The sequence below is a fragment of the Anolis sagrei genome, chromosome 3 (genome assembly GCF_037176765.1).
Source record: "Anolis sagrei isolate rAnoSag1 chromosome 3, rAnoSag1.mat, whole genome shotgun sequence".
Classification (NCBI taxonomy): Eukaryota; Metazoa; Chordata; class Lepidosauria; order Squamata; family Dactyloidae; genus Anolis; species Anolis sagrei.
Genome location: NC_090023.1, coordinates 184,685,163 through 184,704,487, shown reverse-complemented (window position 1 = coordinate 184,704,487; position 19,325 = coordinate 184,685,163). Strand labels below are relative to the sequence as shown.

Sequence of the window (19,325 nt, the reverse complement as noted above, 5' to 3'; positions counted from 1 at the left end):
ACTTCAAGGATCCCATCCATCCATCTTGCCCTTGGTCGGCCCCTCTTCCTTTTTCCTTCCATTTTCCCCAGCATCATGCACTTCTCTAAGCTTTCCTTTCTTCTCATGATATGGCCAAAGTACTTCATCTTGGCCTCTAATATCCTTCCCTTCAATAAGCAGTCGGGCTTTATTTCCTGAAGTATGGACTGGTTGGATCTTCTGGCGGTTCAAGGCACTCTCAGCACTTTCCTTCAACACCACAGTTCAAAAGTATCTATCTTCCTTCGCTCAGCCTTCCCTATGGTCCAGCTCTCACATCCATAGGTGACTATGGGGAATACCATTGCTTTAACTATCCGGATCTTTGTTGCCAGTGTGATGTCTCTATTCTTCACTATTTTATCAAGATTGGTCATTGCTCTCCTCCCAAGAAGTAAGCGTCTCCTGATTTCCTGGCTGCAGTCTGCGTCTTCTGAATTTAGAATCAACAAAATAATGCTTCATTACTGGCATTGATTGAATAAAAGAGTAGATTTAAGACTCTGCCTAAAATATTGGTATGAACAATGGAGACATGGAAGGGGGAATAGGCAAAGACAGTACAGAATAAAAATAAGTTAGTTTTCAACTCAGCATTAATAAACATGTTGAGAAATTCATTCATCTCTGGACATGAAGATTATAAATAATAACCTCACTTTGTATTGATTTGCTGTCATTTAAGACTATAGTCTTTACATACTTCAAAGGGTCCAAGCCCAATTTCTGCTGTTCCAGAGGTTAGGACAAGGTCTAATGCTTTGAAGTTACAGGAAGAAAGAGGGTTTTTTTTTTTTTAACAACAGAGGGAACTGTTTGAATATAAGAGTGAATTGGTAATGGAACCAACTGCCTAGAAAGGTGATGGCAGCTCCTTCTCTGGACATCTTCAGAAAAAGTCTGGACAAAACCGGGAAAATAAGATTCTGACTGTAAATAGAAGGTCAGCTGCTGTCCTCTCCTTTTGGCCTTGTCTTTTACTCGTTGTATTTTGAAATGGTCATATGACTGTTCAAATCTATGTATATAATAAAAGTCAGTGTTTGTATGCGGAGGGAGGACAGTGTATGTGGCAGCTTTCTGATTGCCTGTCACTTTCACAGGCCACTGTGACCAGCACGGGTGATGGACCTGGACCAAACTTGGCACACATAATCTTCATGACCCCCTTTACATTCTGGTGAGGTTTGGGGGAGGATGGACAAAGGTTGATGGGATTTGTAGTACTTTCAAACCCATTGGTTCCCACAGACCACTGTGGCCCCAGCAAAGACTGATAAAGAGCAAACTTGGCACACAGAGCTCCCATGACCCACTCTACATCCTACTGCAGTTTGGAGGAGGGCAGACAATGGATGATGGGACTCGAAGTACCTCCACTCACTTCCCGAGACCGCTGCGACCCTCATCCAATGACCGATCAAGACCAAACTTGGCACACATAACCCTCATGATCCCCTTTACGTCCTGGTGAGGTTTTGGGGAGGATGGACAATGGATGATGGGATTTGTAGTACTACCCCACCCTTCGGCTCCCACAGACCACTGTGGCCCCCAGCAAAGACTGATAAAGAGCAAACTTGGCACACAGAGCCCTCATGACCCACTCTACATCCTGGTGCTGTTTGGAGGAGAATGGACCACAGATGATGGGACTTGAAGTACCTTCACTCACTTCCTGAGACCGCTGCGACCCTCCTCCAATGACTGATCAAGACCAAACTTGGCACAGAGAGCCCCCATGACCCACACTCTACATCCTGGTGCTGTTTGGAGGACGATGGATCATGGACGATGGGACTCGCCTTACCTTCACTAACTTCCTGAGAGCACAGCGAGCCACATAAATAACTGATAAAGACCAACCTTGGCACACAATGCCTTTCTCAAATTACCTGGGCAGCGCCGGGTCCCTAAGCTAGTAAACAAATAAATTAAAGAGTCTGGACAGCTACCTGCTTGGGCATGCTTTAGGTGGAGATTCTGCACTGAGCAGGGAATTGGACGTTGCCCCAAGAGGCCTCTTCCAACTCTGTAAGTCTATGACCCTATTGATGATCACATTGCCACCACTGAGAAAGACATTTACATAATTAAGATTTGAACATATGCACTTGTTTTTGTGGATCGTAGATACTGCTGTATTCCTATTATAAGCAGTAAACTTTTTTTGTGGCAATGGATGAGTGGAAGATCTTGAGCATTATTAACGTTGCCTAACACTTTATGCTTGACTCAGAAAGTGTTTCCTGTCTCATTTTATGTCACTGTATAGTGGGTGGACAGCACAGAATACAGTAATCCATCTACTTTCAGACAAGCAAAAACACATAGTAGCTGCAAGAACCTTGGATGATAGTCATCTAAAACAGTCTTATGCATCCTTCCAAGATAGCTTCAGAAGATTGTGGACTATTTAGTTTGGCCAATAATAAATGTTTAGTCTCTCATAACCAGCATAGTAGTTGGAATATCTACTAAGAACGGCCCAAACTTGCAAGTAGCTTGTTTCCTATTTACAAACAGCAGTCATTTGCATCCTTTATAGAACTCCTTCAGGCCCAAGCCACTCAAATAGTTTGCATTACAACAGGAATTGTTAACAGTGATATATTGTAATCTGAATCTGTTCCTCATTCTTTCAGTATCCCTGCTAATCACAAAGTTATGAAACTTTGATTCTCTGCATGGAGGATTCACCTCACCACTGAGTTTAGCCCCAGAAGGTTAGTGACAAAGGATTTTGCAAGGAGGAAAATATTTCAGATTCCCTTCCTACTCTTTCTTTGGAAGCTTTTAAGCAGAGGCTGGATGGCCATCTGTCAGGGGTGATTTGAATGCAATGTTCTTGGCGGGGGGTTGGACTGGATGGCCCATGAGGTCTCTTCCAACTCTTTGATTCTATGATTCTATGATCCTGAGCATGGGAATGTTTTGCATCAAATAAGAATACCCTGTAGTCATAGCTCTTAGGTTTTGTTGTTTCAGCATAAGTTAACCTCCGTATGGAACAAAATATATGTAATTTTATCTTTATTTCATTCAATTATTTTAAACTGTTCCAGAACCACATAGCAAGTTGCTTTCCCACCCACCACCCACTCCCATAGTGAATCCATCCCCCAAAGAAGAAACAATTCATCTCCTGTATCACTTATTTATAGTGTTTCTGGTGTTTTTATTGTGCTTTAATGAGTACATACAGCAATAATTGGCAGTTAGGAAAAAAATATGCTTTTAAGCTGCATGTACAGCAATGGGAAAACATCCAATTCAAAATATAATCTCTTCTTCAATTCTTTTTCCTTGCTAATGAATTTAAAAGCACTCTCTCTGCTGTTTATTCTCAAATTTCAGATGGTAACTCTGTGGCTGCATTTCTAATGCATGCATATGCAGCTTTCAGTTAATTTTAATTCCTGGATTTTATTTTTATTTTTTTCAGGAGCACAGTTTTATATTCTAAAACAACATTTTCACTTACATTTACATGAAAATTCATGTTAAAAAATCAATGGAAATCCAGGAATACATTTACAAGCTGGTGGATCATAATAAATCTTATTCAATTCTAATTGTGTAGTGGTTCAGGATCAAGGCTATGAGTGGACCAGATTGTGCACTACTTCATATTTATGTTCCACCAGTTGAAGGCTTTGTAATGCTTTCCCACTAAACAAGTATTATATTGTACTAGCTGTCCCCTGCCATGTGTTGCTGTGGCCCAGTCTGTGTATAAGTGTTTTGTGTGTGTATATAAAGTGTGTATATATATTTGTGTATATGTGTGTTTGCGTGTATATATATATGTGGCTTTGTGCATGTGTTGTAATGTAATTTTTGTTTTTTGACTTTTTAAGCCCCTTCCACTGTGTTTTTCAGTGTTTTTATGAGTGATGGTCAGTCGTTGGCCTGATAGGTATATTGTGTCCAAATTTGGTGTCAATTTCTCCAATGGTTTTTGAGTTATGTTAATCCCATAAACGAACATTACATTTTTATTTATATAGATTATTTCTCAAATTAACAATTGTTTAACAACTGTAGGGCACCCTGGTGGTGCAACAGGTTAAATCTCTGAGCTGCTGAACTTGCTGACCAAGAAGGTTTCACTTATTCTTATTTTAGATAATGTATTTTGAAAAAACAATTAGTGGTGATAGTAGACACACTGCACTTTAGTACAAACTTTAAATACACTGCAGACGGTCCCAAGTTACAAGCCATGTAATTTTGTAGGTTTGTTCTTACTTCACCCGTTTTTAATTATGAGTCATTTGTAAGTCAGGTGTCAGTTGTTTGTAACTTGGGCACTTGTAGATTGATTGAAGGAAGGAAGGAAGGAAGGAAGGAAGGAAGGAAGGAAGGAAGGAGGGAGGAAGGAAGGAAGGAAGGAAGGAAGGAAGGAAGGGCATAAAACTGGCAAATATTCTCACGACTAAATAGAAGCTGGCAGATAAAGGGATAAGAATCAGTTTGAAATCCAGCTTTTCACATCATTGTAAGATTGTCGTTTTTTGGTTGTAGTTTAATTCTGTTGTTGTTTAACTTCAAATCATTTTCAGCATATGGCAACCCTAAGACAAAACTTTCATCGGGTGTAATTATCAAAAACAACTTTGTATTTGCCTTCCATTGAGGCTGAAAGATTGTCATATGCCTAAGAATTTTCATGACCAAGTTCGAATTTCAACCCAGGATTCCTGATCCGACACTCAAATAGCCACAGCAAAATGGCTCTCTAAGCCAAACTCTAAATGCTCCTACTCCAAAGTCATCATGAATTGAGCCTTGTGTTGCCTGTATTGGGGAGAAATGGGGAAAAGAGGTTGTATCTGTTTACTATGGAAACCGTTTCAGAATGGAGAACTCTGTGCCAAAATGAATGACCACTGTGACAGAAATGGATTGCTTTACTCTTGTTGTGTGCCTTCATGTCATTTCAGAAAAATTGTGACTCTAAGGTGACCCTCTCATAGAATTAGTTTTGCAAGATTTTTTCAGAAGAGGTTCACTATTGCCTTCATCTGGGGCTGAGAATGTAACTTGTCCAAGTGGGTTTCATGTCCAAGCAGGGATTCAAGTCCTCCAGAGTTGTGTTCCAATACTCAGTCCATTACAATATGTTGGCTCTTTGCTCGCCTCAAAATGTTGTAGACACATATGTAGGTTTTCTTCATTTTTACATGGATACTAGGCATGTCATTACAGATTTTTTATAGTTTTTATAGCTTCTATATTTTATATGGATTTTATGATTTTATTGCTTTTAACTGATATATGTTTATATATGTGGCATCTAATTGTTGCCGATTTGTGTGCCTCTCTAAGTTACCTTCGGGCTGAAGGTAATGTAATGTAATGTAAATAAATAAATAATAATGTCAGCAAGTCCCTGTTTGGTCCTAACTAGCCCTCCCTGTTACCATACTACATATATTGAAGTTACTTGAAATTGAAAAAGAAGGCAGAAATTACCATAAATTTATAGTTCTCAAAGAGGTCAAATCAGCAGTCCCCATTCTATACTCATTGTTTACTTTACTTATTTACTTGTCAAGGCCAGAAACAATAATTCAATTTGAGGCATGCTATCCGCAGCAATGCTTGTGGAATGTGGTCCAGTCTGGCCGCAATCTCATTTTTTTTCCTGGCAAAATTTATGTCTCCCTTGTGATTCGCACAGTTATAATCCAGTTAGGGATGGAGTGAAGAGAAGGCATACATAGATTGCACAATAAACCATACTCAATTGAAACAATCCAGAGCAAATAATGACAGCTGTTCAAATAGCCCCAGTACTCTAGGGGTGTGTGTTTTGTAATGTGGGATGTTTCTCTTGGCAACAGTATCTTATGCGACTTGGGCAACAAGCCATCCTGGTTCTCCTGCTAAATGTCACAAGGCAAAATCAGCAATGTGATGCTCTGTCTTGTTACCTAAGGGAGACTATTCAATGCAATTTGTAGTGAAAGGTAAAAGAAAGATGACTGAAACATGCACAGATAGATAGGTGAGCATTTGTGTTGTTAGCAGGCTTGGGCCCAAATCAGTTTGAAGGAAACAGATTTGTAGTATTCAGTGAGCCGTTTTATATAATCTCCAAAAACAGACCGGGGAGGAAGGAGCTGAAAAGCCCAGCAAAACAGATTGAGAGAGCCAGATGTTATCGGCTACAGGAGAGGAAAGGGCTAAGTCTGCAATATACCTGAGGCAGGGGCTCCCATGGGGCTCCTGGAGGAAATGAGATTATTGCAGCTTCTTTTTCTCCCTCCCTGGTATTCATTTCTTTTTGGAAAGTTTCCTAGGCTCCTCCTCTAGAGAGGGCCTTGCTGGGAACTTCCTCTCCCAGCAGCACTTGCATAGGGCAGGCATTGAAAAGATTCTCTCGGAGCATGATGGGAGTTGAAGTTTCTTTCTCTCTCTCTCTCTCAGCCAATAAAAAGCCTGGTTGTGTCCAGGCACTGAGAATGGACACAACCAGCAACTACAATTCCCAGAACCCTCTCTTGCAATTTGTCTTATTTTTTAAAAATGTTATGTTTAAAATTTTAAATAATTTTTAAAAATCAGTAAATTGGTGAGTTGTTTTGAAACTTGGCAGGCCTGCAGTTGTAAATAAGGTGTAAAACTGAGGTAGGTTTCATGCATTTAGGGCATAAAATGACTGAGGACTGAGCTTTAACATTTTCCGATTGCAGAGAGTGAATTGAATCTTTGCCAAATGAAAATGGCAACACCTTCCCATTTTGAGTAACAAATGAAGGGTCAGCTGACAATTGACCCCAAAATGGGATGTCTTTTGGGCAAATTGTACACCTCTAGGAGTAACAGAGGAATACACTGTTGGGAATCAAGAGCTGTTGGGCTCAAAATAACCCTCTCTGGGGGTGATTCCACCAAAAATATAGCAGAGTGCAGGATGCACAGTAAATAAGCAGCAGAAACTTACATGTAGTGAGCAGGAATTGACTTCCATTCAGCAGGATGGAACAGGATTGCAGATCCACAACTCATAGGATCAAAAATAATATGTTTATTAAAGATAAAAGAAATCAATTCTAGATAGGAAAGGTTTTTGGCGCTAACTAGCTTCACTGGGGTAAAAGAAAAAATAATAAAAGTAACTATTTCTACTACATCTTTGCCTGGACAATGGCAAGATGCTTCCTCACTCTAGAGAAGACAAAAGGGAAGAGACCCAAAAAAAGGAGACAAGACACATGGCCAGCCCAGGGCAATAAAATACATTTAAAAGAGGAAGTTATGTTTCCCTATAGGATTACATTCCTAGGTATTCAAATGGGGAGGAGATAGTGCCATGCAAAGATCAGTGAGACAATTCCCCCTTTTAACCCCTTCTTAACCAACCCAGCTAAAGAAAATTGGGGAGGAATCCCTAAGTCTATCTAGGCTATCTACTCATTGAGAGCTGGAGACTTGTGCAGTCAGGGATGAAACCCAACATACACAGACCAGAGAGTGGGAACCTATGGGCAGAGATGAAAATGTGTGAAGACAGGGAACACCTGCCTTGAGATTAAAACTATATGTAGTATCAAAAGTCCACATGTGAGGAAATATAAAGGGCAAGGAGAAGCCTACTGTGAAAGCACCTTCATTGCCAAATGGAGATTATAAATGGAATCAGAATGAGGATAGAATGAAGGTCTCTCTGAAGGCATGAAACAGTTTTGAAGATGGAGATGAAGAAAATGTATAGTAAGATAACAGAGAGTTAAAAATCCTGTGAATTGCAGAGGAACAGAATCAGAATCGGAAGAGTGCAAATGGATGATAAAGAAATTTAAAAATGCATTAATGAAGCAATTTGCTACAACTGGATAGAGATATATATATTTATTTCTACAATATTTATTTTCAGAAACTATTAATGGGATTGCAGATGTATTAAAGAGAATTCTAGACGATTGTAGAAAGTAAGGAAAGGCATGAAGAATGGGTCATATTGAAATAAGGGATGGATGGAAAACATTGTCATTATTGAAATATTCAATAAGCAACTTATAAAAGAGCCGATTTTTCTGCTATAAAAAGTACACTAGACAAATGTATATTTTTCTCTTTAGCCATTTGGTTCACCTCCTCCAGGGGCATAATTTACATAATGTTAATAGACTCTTTAATTTTCAAGGTTAACAGGATGCACATATGAGGTTATCTGGTTGGTTCTCTTTCGTTTTTCGGGACCATAATGCAGCTGAAATAGAAATATTGGAGAGAACAACCTAGTGTGGTTTTATGTAGATAATTTTAATTTCAAATGCCCATAAATTGTAGAACAGAAGTGTTGCCCTGACATGACTTTCACAATCTGATGCATTTTAATAATGCCAGAATATATTGCTCACATGGGTTTTTAAAAGAAAGAGTATAGGAATGCATTAGTGTGTACTGAAGGGCACTTCAGATATATATAATATGACCTTAACTGGTGCGGTATTATACCTTTGGGCATTAGAGCTTAAAAAAAATCAACCAGCAAGGCATAGTATTTGTTACAATACAGTAATATTTCCTTTCTGTTTTGCATGGAAGAATGTGAACTATACATGATTCTAACCTAGGACTTCTCAATCAGGGTTCCCTAAAACACTAGAATTTTGTGAGAGTTCACAAGGAATTCCACAAGAGATTATGATTTTTTTGAATTAAAATTTTCTTTGAACTGTAGAGATACAGTAATTTTTAAGTAGGGATGGAAATGATTTCAGGGATTCCTTCAGAGTAAAATAAAGTTGAAAAGGCTGCATTAGTATCTTATATTCATGGATACATTAGTGTCAAAACAAAACACACCTGTAAAGCATGGTTACTTTTGCTGAATTCTTCCTGCTGCTTTTCTGTATCAGCCTGTACCATTCCCAAAACTTGGAAAGTTATATTTTAAAAAGTTTATTATAACAGAAATTCTAAGCCCTGGGTTGCTGTTGTTGGAAATAGCAACTTTCCAAGCTTCCAGTAACAGTTTGTAAATGTGTATAATTGTTAACCTATATTGTAGATACAATTTGGTTTGCCAGTTTCACTGTACCTCTTTAGTGTGGGAAGGGCTTCAGACACAGAACTCCATCTTCTATATAAATAAAAATGTAATGTTCATTTGTGGGATTAACATAACTCAAAAACTTCTGGACAAATTGACACCAAATTTGGACACCATACACCTATCAAGCCAACGAGTGACCATCACTCATAAAAACACTGAAAAACACAGTGGAAGAGACTTTAAAAGTCAGAAAACAAAAAATACATTACAACGCATGTGCAAAACTACATATATACACAAACACACACTTATACACAAATACACACACACACATATACACATATACACACACACAAAACTCATATACACAGACTGGGCCACAGCAACGCATGGCAGGGAATGGCTAGTTTTGTATTAAGTTTGCATTAGACCCCAGTGGAGGTGGATGCATGTTGCTGTTTGGACTTTAGAGAGAAAGTCCAGTAGTCCAGAAGCATGACTTACTAGCTGTACCTGACACGCATTGCTGTGGCCAACCTTCCCTCCCTCTTTTGCTTCTCCTTTCTTTCTCTCCTTCCTTTCCTTTCCTTTTTTTCTTTCATTTTCTCATTCCTTCCATCTCTTCCTCTTCCCTTCCTTCCCTCCCCTTTTCCTTCCCTTCCCCTTTCTCCCCATTCATCCTTCTACCTATTCTTGGACTGCAACTCCCAGTAGTCCTCCTGATCAATATATCTACCTACCTACTTATCTCTATGTAATCTATCTATCTTATCTATCTGGAGGATAGCTGGGAGTTGCAGTCCAGGAATAAACTGGAAATATGCAGGAGCTGGAATGCTCTAAAAGAAATCCACGGAGAAGAAAGCTTGCATCTTGGAAGCAGTGCATTTGGACCATCCTCCTCTTCTAAAGAGCCTGGTCTAGGGGATGCTGGGAGATGTAGTCCAGAAGAGAGTGTGGATATGCTATTGTGTATTTTGTTTGCCAGGGGAGTCGTTTTGCACATGCGCTTTAGTGTCTTTTTGCTTTTTTTTTTTTTGGCTTTTTAAGTCCCATCCGCTGTGTTTTTCAGTGTTTTTATGAGCGATGGTCACTTGTTAGCCTGAGAGGTGTATGGTGTCCAAATTTGGTGTCACTTCATCCAGTGTTTTTGAGTTATGTTAATCCCACAAATGAACATTACATTTTTATTTATATAGATGGACTTCAGTGAGTACAGCTATCCTTAAAGACTATGGATTAGTATGTTGGATATATGCAAGAAGTTTGTTAGTAAACCTGAGATGTTATTTTAAAGAAGACTACTTTGTTTTTGTCTCTTGAGTGCATGTTGTAACTAAAAGATTTCAAGAGAAATATATCTTTTTGGGCAACTTCAAAGAAACAAACATCCTCTGCCAAACAAATATATTTTTGTAGTGGTATGTCTCTATCCTTGACAGTCTAAAAACATGGCTCTTCAGTTTAACAGCTGAGTTACCTGTGTGCCATAACATGAATGCTTATGAATGTCACTTGTTCAAAGAGTTGACTTATTACAAGGTCATACTTTTCTTGACTAATGGTTTTCCAGAGGTAATCTCCATATGTTCATGGAGGTTAACATTTGCCAAACAGATGTGACAATTTTTTACTTTTTCCCACAATGTTATGGTGCACTTATTTCCAATAGCTGTGAGTTTTCTGGGCTCTATGGACATGTTCCAGAAGCATTCTCTCCTGACGTTTTGCCTACATCTATGGCAAGCATCCTCAGAGGTTGTATGGTCTGTTGGACACTAGGCAAGTGGGGTTTATATATCTGTGGAATGTTCAGGGGGGGAGAAAGAACTCTTGTCTGTTTGAATGTTGCAATTGGCCACCTTGATTAGCATTTAATAGCCTTGCAACTTCAAACCCTGGCTACTTCCTGCCCGGGGGAATCCTTTTTTGGGATGTGTTTGTTTCCTGTCTGGAATTCCCTGTTTTCTGAGTGTTGTTCTTTATCTACTGTCTTGATTCTAGAGATTTTTTACTACTGATAGTCAGATTTTCCTTCTTTCTGTTGAAATTGTCCACATGTTTATGGATTTCAATGGATTCTCTGTGTAGCCCCATTCTAACCCCGTTTCAAAAGAGTACTGATACTCTTTTGGGTGATTGTTTTTTAAAGGGTACTTTTGCATCATTAACCAATTAACAACTTCAGTATGTTACTTACTTACTTAGGCGATCCCTCGTTGTCTGAGTGACATTGTCCTCAAGTTCGGTGTCCTGGCAGTGCGTATGTAGGTGACTGTGGAGCCCTATTCTTGACCTGCATGTTCTCCCAAAGTGAGGGCATCGGTTTCCAGGTGGATGGCGGCCCCGGAATTCTATAGCACTGCCGGTCACAGCTGACCTCCAGCTGGAGTGCACAAGGGCCAGGGCTTCCCAGTTCTTGATGTGTATGCCACAGTTTTTAAGGTTGGCTTTGAGCCCATCTTTAACTTTCTTTTCCTGTCCTTCAACATTCTGTTTTCTGTTTTTGAGTTCGGAGTAGAGCAACTGCTTTGGGAGATGGTGGTTGGGCATTCGGACAACGGGGCCGGTCCAGCAAAGTTGATGGCGGAGGACCATCACTTCAGTGCTGGTGTCCTTTGCTTCTTCCAACACACTGACATTTGTCCACCTGTCTTCCCAAGAGTACTTTTGCATCATTAACCAATTAACAACCTCAGTATGCTACAAGCCTGCTGTATGTTATTAAATTCACCAGATTAATGAGTTCACTCCTGTAGCTATAAAAAGTCACTAAGAATAACTAGAATTACATCACAAAATTAGTGATGTTATTTCTCATTACACGGCACTCATAATGCTGCCTTTGCCTTAGTTGATGCAAAAATGATTTAATTGTTAGAAATGTGTTTTTTTTTCCAGTAGCCTTTTCCTTTTTTACAGCTTCACTTCCAAGAAAAAAAAGAGGGGGGGGGGAGGGAGGAAAGAAGAAAAAGGCTGAGAAAGAGAGTTGTAAGAATTGGTCCAGGAACACAGCTGTTTCTCTTCACATTTCTGTTTTATTCTCACTTGAAAGGCATCTGGTTTTCACCTCCGCTTGAAAATAATTGTACCACTAACACATGTAATCCTTCCCTTCCATGGGTTCCTGGAACACTTGATTTGAAGAGATGTCTGCACTTTAAATTCAAACCACCTTCAAACTCATAACAACCTTTTCCAGCCTGTTGCCCTGCTGATGTTTTCTACTGTCCATAAGTCAGGCTGAAGGAGTTGGTGAGAGCTGTACTCCCAACATTATTTGAAAGTCCACATGTGTGATGTGTGTCCCATTACTGAAGTAAAAAAGTATTCCTTTGGTGTGTCAGTGTTGGAGGTGCCACCAGATGCTTCATTGCTTCTGTAGAAACAAATTAGTACTCCTACCCTTCTGGAAACACTTTCTTAGGGTGCTTCCAGACAGCACCGAATAACGGGTTTTAATCAGGGGCAAAAAAATCCCGGGAATTCAGAAGAGGTTCTACACATAGACTTGTTGGTCCTGGGATTTCTGCCTCCATCATGCACACTTGCTGCTTCATTGTGGGATTTAGAGGCTCTTAAGATGGCCAATGTGGGACTTCCGCCAGAAATTTTAGTGTTTTTTTTAAAAAAAAAACTTAAGATGCGAAGATGCGAATCATTGTATAAGTTCTGTTCTTGGATTATATAAGCTGCAGGGCTATCTGCGCAGACAGGATGTTGTTCCTGGGTTATACATGTCTGCTCCTGATTGTTCTTATTGTGAAAAGATGTACAACATTGACTAGGGGGCCACAAATTTGTCCTCGCCACAGAAAATGTGCCCTCTACACCCTCCTGTTTGCTGCGGAAGCTCCTGGGATAAAGGTAATGTTTGAACGGGCACTTAGCTAACTGTCAGAGAAATTCTGAAACAGTGACTCTTTATAGAGACTAATATGAGCAAGCAGGCTGAAAGCAAAAACCAAGGACACATCAACATCTTTTATAGAACTCCAATATGCTGATGATATAGAACTCCAATATGCTGTGTGCATTCAGAAGAAGACTTACAAGCCACTCTAAACACCTTTGCAAAAGCATACGAGAAGCTTGGCCTCTCACTGAACATTGAGAAAACCAAAGTGCTCTTCCAGCAGTCACCAGCCAATCCCTCTTCAATACCAGAAATACAGCTTAATAGTGTAACATTAGAAAATGTAGACCATTTACACCACCTTGGCAGCCACCTCTCCACAAATACATACAAAGTGCTGGTTGTTACCTATAATAATGCCCTAAATTGTTCACATCTCCCTATACAGACCTTCCTGTGCATTGTAGTCAACAGAAGAGGCCCTCCTCTCGGTCCCACCTTCGTCACAAGCTTGGTTGGTGGGGACGAGAGAGAGGGACTTCCCAGTAATCACTTCCAGTCTCTGGAACTCCCTCCCTAAAGAAGTAGAAACAGCCCCCACTCTCCCCTCCTTTAAGAAACATCTAAAAACACACCTATGCACTTTAGCTTATGGAGAGGAGGAGGACTTAAGGCACTTTAATTACTTGGAATGCTGACTAGTCCCACTTGTACTCTATGGCTGCCACAATCCATTTTAAATGAACACCAGCACCAGCCATTTTTAATGCAACTGTATTTTAAATTTCTTTTATAGTATTTGTTGTAATGTTTACTTATGTTTTAGTTAACTATGCCTGATTGGACTGTTTTGTTTCATTTTTCATCACAATGCTTAATTCTTTGTCGTAAGCTCACTGGTATTACTGTTGCTTTATTGTGTATTATTTTGATACGTTTGTACTCACCTGAGGCATTGAATGCTTGCCTTTTTGTTTGTGTAAACCACCCTGAGTCCCATCGGGGAGAGAGGGCAATCTAGAAATAAATGGTTGTTGTTGTTGTTGTTATTATGTCATTTCTCAAACAAAAATGGGGTTGGTCCACAAATTGATAGCGAATGAATAACACAGCTCTTTTTTTTGTCTCTCTCACACCCTTCCCCTTCCTTCCTTTCAGGTATCTTGGCATAACAAGGCCTCTCACCTATCCTGTAAGGCAAAATGGGAAGTGTATGGCCAAAATGATCCTTTGTGTGTGGCTGCTGTCTGCTTCCATTACTCTACCACCACTCTTTGGCTGGGCTCAAAATATCAATGATGACAAAGTTTGTTTGATCAGCCAAGACTTTGGATACACAATTTATTCCACCGCAGTTGCATTTTACATCCCCATGTCGGTGATGCTTTTCATGTACTATCAGATCTACAAGGCCGCCAAGAAAAGTGCAGCCAAACACAAGTTTAGTGGCTTTCCACGGCCTGAAGAAAACGAAGGGATTGCTTCTGCCAATGGAATTGTGAAACTACACAAAGAATCAGAAGATTGCACCAACTTTTCACGGCTGCTTAAGCATGAACGGAAGAACATTTCCATCTTCAAAAGGGAGCAGAAAGCTGCCACCACCTTGGGGATTATTGTAGGGGCTTTCACTGTGTGCTGGCTGCCATTCTTCATACTTTCCACCGCTAGACCCTTTATCTGTGGGACGTCTTGTAGCTGTATCCCTTTGTGGGTTGAAAGGACATTTCTATGGTTGGGTTATGCAAACTCTCTTATAAACCCATTTATATATGCCTTCTTCAACCGGGACCTGAGAACCACCTATCGCAATCTGCTGCAGTGCAGATATAGGAATATCAACCGTAAGCTGTCTGCTGCAGGCATGCACGAAGCCCTGAAGCTTGCTGAGAAGCCCGAGTTTGTTCTGTAAGGTCATTTGCCTTTTATTACAGTTTTCTGCTTGTCTATGTATGCACTTTTAATTCTGAGTAAAAATCAAACAATAGATTTTGGTTGGAAATCTTTGCTGGCTACTGCCATCACCCAAAGAATACTGGGAAATATAGCCCCAAAAAGTTGTTTGCACAAACAGATTAAACTGTGATGTGAATGCTGAGAGTTCTATAGTCAAAATCTCTATGGTTCTCTAGGGGTGCATCCTGACAGCCCCATAAGAGTGCAAGCTCCCGCGTTCAGCACAAAGCAGGAAAATCCTTCTTTGTGCCAAATTAATTTGATACTGGAAAGACCCAGGTCTTCTTGAAAGACCTGGGTCGAACTAGGTATGACCGCTGTCTGGACTTCCACCTCGGAAGTTCTGGGACTTCTGAGGGGACCGTCTGCACAGCTGTCCCACATTTTCCAGGCTGAATCAACCTGGAATACCCGCAAGGTCTCTAACCCCCTCCCCAAAACCCCTTAAAAACAGGGGAGAAAGTAAAATAACTTATCTGCTTTGAACTGGATTATATGGCAGCATATACTAATACAATCCCATTCAAATCAGATAATTTGAATTTTATATGGCAGGGAGATGGAGTCTCAAATTGATAGATGCAATTTCATTTCAAATGACTCCAGATTAGAACCTTTTGTTTTGTTTTTTACTTGGATGGCCACTTCAGGTACAAGTACTTACTGAAATAGTTGACCAAAAATAAAATTTAGATAAGCCAATGTGCTCTGTGGTTTTAATTAATATTTGCAGTTTCACAAGACACTACAAAGTCATCACATGTGACTGGCAGATGGTCAGAGGTGTAGGCTATGAGTAGTGTTTCTTACACTAACCACATACTAAAAAAATAATAGTAATAATAGTACAACTAGTCCAAAACAGTCATTGAGGAAACGCTCTGTCCTTTCCTCTTCCTATGAGTATGTACCGAAGAGTTCGGACATATTGCTTCTGTTCTGACAGTGTGGGAAACTGTAGTTAACCTTAATCATGATTTAGTCAAACACCATGATTTAAACAAACTGGTTAATATCAATTTCAGCTCTTTGGTTATGTGATGGCATGCCTGAGCCTTTGGGAAAACTATAGCATTTAGTTTTATTCGGGGGCTATTTGTATACCTTTTGATAAGATCAAGACTCTGAGCACACAGAAGCACTTTAGGCAAGGTGAAAAGATAACCAAAATGAGTTTACTGCAAACAAGATGAATAAAAGGTTAGCTCCACCCAGGACTATCATAAGGTAACTTAAAACAATACATTACAAAAGGAGCCTTTGCTGGCTGCAGTCATCTCTCTGGAGTTTTCTGCCTTTGGTGCAAAGTGATGGCTATAAACTGTCTCAATCTTCTTTCTTGTGAAGCATAAGCTGGTCATAAGCTTCTGTTGTCCTTTGGACCGATGGTAGAAAAATACTGCTGAATGCAGGTGTTAAGGATGCCTGTTTTTGAATTGCTAGACCTAGGATTACCAGACAGTGCCCCAAGTCTCTAGTGACTGTAGAAAAGGGAGGAGTCCAGCAAGACCCAAAAACTAATACAAAGGAAGGTATCTACACTTTTGGGGAAAATCTATGAACAGAGGGAACTGAAGTAGAGGAGAGGAAAAGGCAGAGCCAAGACTTCACAGGTTAAGAATTTCATTACAGTCAGGATTTTGTGTGTGAGAGAGAGAGAGAGGGAGAGAGAGAGAGACAGAGAGAACCCTCCTGTGTATTGGTTGTACACCTGTATTTCTTTTTCTCTTTCTCTTCTTTTATCTTATTTTTTATTACACGTTGTTTTGATTCTAAATTAGATTGTTCATGTTAAAAATTAAGAAAAAAGACATATTGGGATAAAGCCAAGGTAGAAGGTAAAGTTTTGAAATCAGTGCTTTCCTCTAAACTTCTCTTAATAGCAGTAGAGTCCTCCTAATCTCACTGGGGTTATTCCAGTTCATTTGTATCACGCTAAAGTATGGCTTAATACAAGGATGGATTTGTAGCCCAGAAAATGTTCTTGGGCTGCGACACTCAGTTCTAGTCAGCATAGCCAATGGTGAGGAATTATGGAATTGCATTCAAAACCTGAAGGACAAATAATTGCCCACTCTGGATTTGCCCATTTGAATTGGCCATAATTAGCACATTAAATACAATATATCAATGAGAAGACTAAAAATTATTCAACATTTCAGCATAATCATCAAAAACTATTTTCACAACTCCAGACAAAATCTCAAAAACACTACAGAATGGAAAGATGAGCTTCCAGGAGAATCAGCTTTCTTCTAAAGCAAGGTGCTTTTTACAAGCTGGAAAGGAAACCTTAGGGTCCTTCCGCACAGCCATATAACCCAGAATAGCAAGGCAGATAATCCACAATATCTTCTTAGCACTGGATTATCTGAGTCCACAGTACCATATAATCCAGTTCAAAGTGGATTTTATACAGCTGTGTGGAAGGGGTCTTAAATCAACTGTGGACAACTTCTTTGGGGACATTTTTATCTCTGAAGACACCAAGGGCTATACTGAGCTTGAAAATGTGGTATCCCCCCCCCCCCCCCCATAAATCCAAGTCTTCCTTTTTTCATGTTTCTTTAGGTTAAAGGTGTGTTTATGGTCCATGTACTTGGTTTAAAGTCAAATCCCCCACTTCTTCTGACTTTTAAATATGATACAATTTGATTTTTAAAACCAGATTTTAGCTCCCAGTGCACAGGGCTCAGTAGAATCAGAAAAAAATGTCCTTGGCCACCATCCTTGATGTAGTGTTTAATATTTAATATATGCTTCTAAACCCTGTTTAGTTCTTAAATGTTAGACTCACAGCAGCAGTTTAAGATTGTATTCCCTAGGAGACTTTTGGAGTTCATAGGATTTCAGAAGATCCTTAAGATATTTGTGATTGACATGGCTGTTACTTCATCAGTTTTCTAGCTGATGAGTGGAGGATATCAGCTGCAAACATTTCTCTGGCATTCAAGCAATGCCTGCTGTTAATGTTTTAATGTTATTTATAAGTTTATTTATTTTGTTTCAAAAGCATTGCATAAATAAATATTAAACTGATAAAATAAAGGGAGCAGAAGCTGCTAAATAATTGTAGACCAAAAATGGGCAACAGCGACCGCCTTGCCTGTAGCTTTAAACAGTTCTTTCTCTGTACATGTGGCAGGGCATTGTGGGCAAGCGCACAGATGCAAAGTTATTTGTTCTGACCCACGATCGCATAAGGTGGAGGATTCTTCTAGGTATTGACATTTTGCCAGGTTGTCTTTTGATCTCCCAACATCACTTCTGTGTCTGTTCAGGGACTTCCAAGTTGCCAGTTGTTGGTTTGCCCCTGGAGACAGACCCTCATGGGGGGGGGGGGGGGCATTCAATTGGGATTTCCTGGTTTAGCTGCCCACAGGGATACTCTTGCTATTGCTGGAGGAACATTTAAGTCTACAGGAAGGAGGGTGATAGCCAAACAGTGGGGTGGCTTTCACAATGTATTGTTGAAGACTTTCATGGCCGGAATCACTGGGTTGTTGTAGGTTTTTTCAGGCTATATGGCCATGTTCTAGAGGCATTTTCTCCTGACGTTTCACCTGCATCTATGGCAAGCATCCTCAGAGGATGGAACATGGCCATATAGCCCAAAAAAACCTACAACAACCCGGCTTTCACAATGTTCGACTTTATTTCTCTCGCAATTGGCAGCAACTTCTTGACACACATGTGGGGGGGGGGGGGAATGCCAGCTAACTCATAAAGTCTACCAACAGGTGTAGGTTTAAGACATCCTGTGGATTATTCTACATGTTTCATTTCGTGCTATATTCATCTTCTTCACATGAGCATTTATATGTCATTAAAATAATTCAATAGGGCTACTATTGAGCTTGGAAAAGTTATCTTTGTGGACTACAACATCCAGAATCCCTCCACCACTGTGGCATTGAGCATGACCACCAACTCAATAACATATTTTTTTAGAAAATTTTCTAAAAACAATCAGTGTAATGCAAACTATCAGTCCAGTGGTTTTTTTTAATATTGTTGTTTAGTCCACACTGCATTTGATGATATTTTTACTGTTTCATATTTTTCAAAATAATTATAAATATGCTGCAGTCAGTCATTGAAGAGAGAATTTGCTTATTAAATGCAAGAAGATGTTGTTTATTTGGGCTCCTTTTAGCAGGAAAAAAAGGAAAGCATTGCATGAAAATTATGTGAGCCAAGTTGTGCTTGGAATTCTTAGTGCCATATGGACCAACTAAGCCATGTCAGGGAATGATAAATTGTAAGGTTCACACATGGCTCTTTTAGGTCTCAGTGGAATAATTTAATTCAAAGGTGGTTGAGAAAATGATGAAAACCAAATAACCTCTTAGTCCTGCATTTTATCTCGTCGACCTGGCAGACTCTTGTTCCAACCTTAAATGTGTATAACACAAAGTTTAGGGAGGAACTTGTGCTTCTTAGAAGCACTCTAGATTAGATAATGCCTTCAGTGAAAACACT

At 39.7% G+C, this 19,325-nt stretch overlaps 1 protein-coding gene across 2 annotated transcripts in view; it reads left to right on the top strand.

Annotated features, from left to right (window-relative positions):
• HTR7 (5-hydroxytryptamine receptor 7) overlaps nt 1-19,325 on the top strand; it is a 69,325-nt gene that overhangs the window by 39,294 nt on the left and 10,706 nt on the right. The window contains exon 2 of one of the 2 annotated variants that reach the window (XM_067465726.1): nt 14,046-14,800. In XM_067465726.1, coding sequence (XP_067321827.1) covers nt 14,046-14,799 — 754 coding nt within the window. In that variant the 3' untranslated portion in view covers nt 14,800. The remainder of the gene's footprint in view (nt 1-14,045; nt 14,801-19,325) is intronic. The other variant, XM_060767046.2, reaches the window with a different exon arrangement.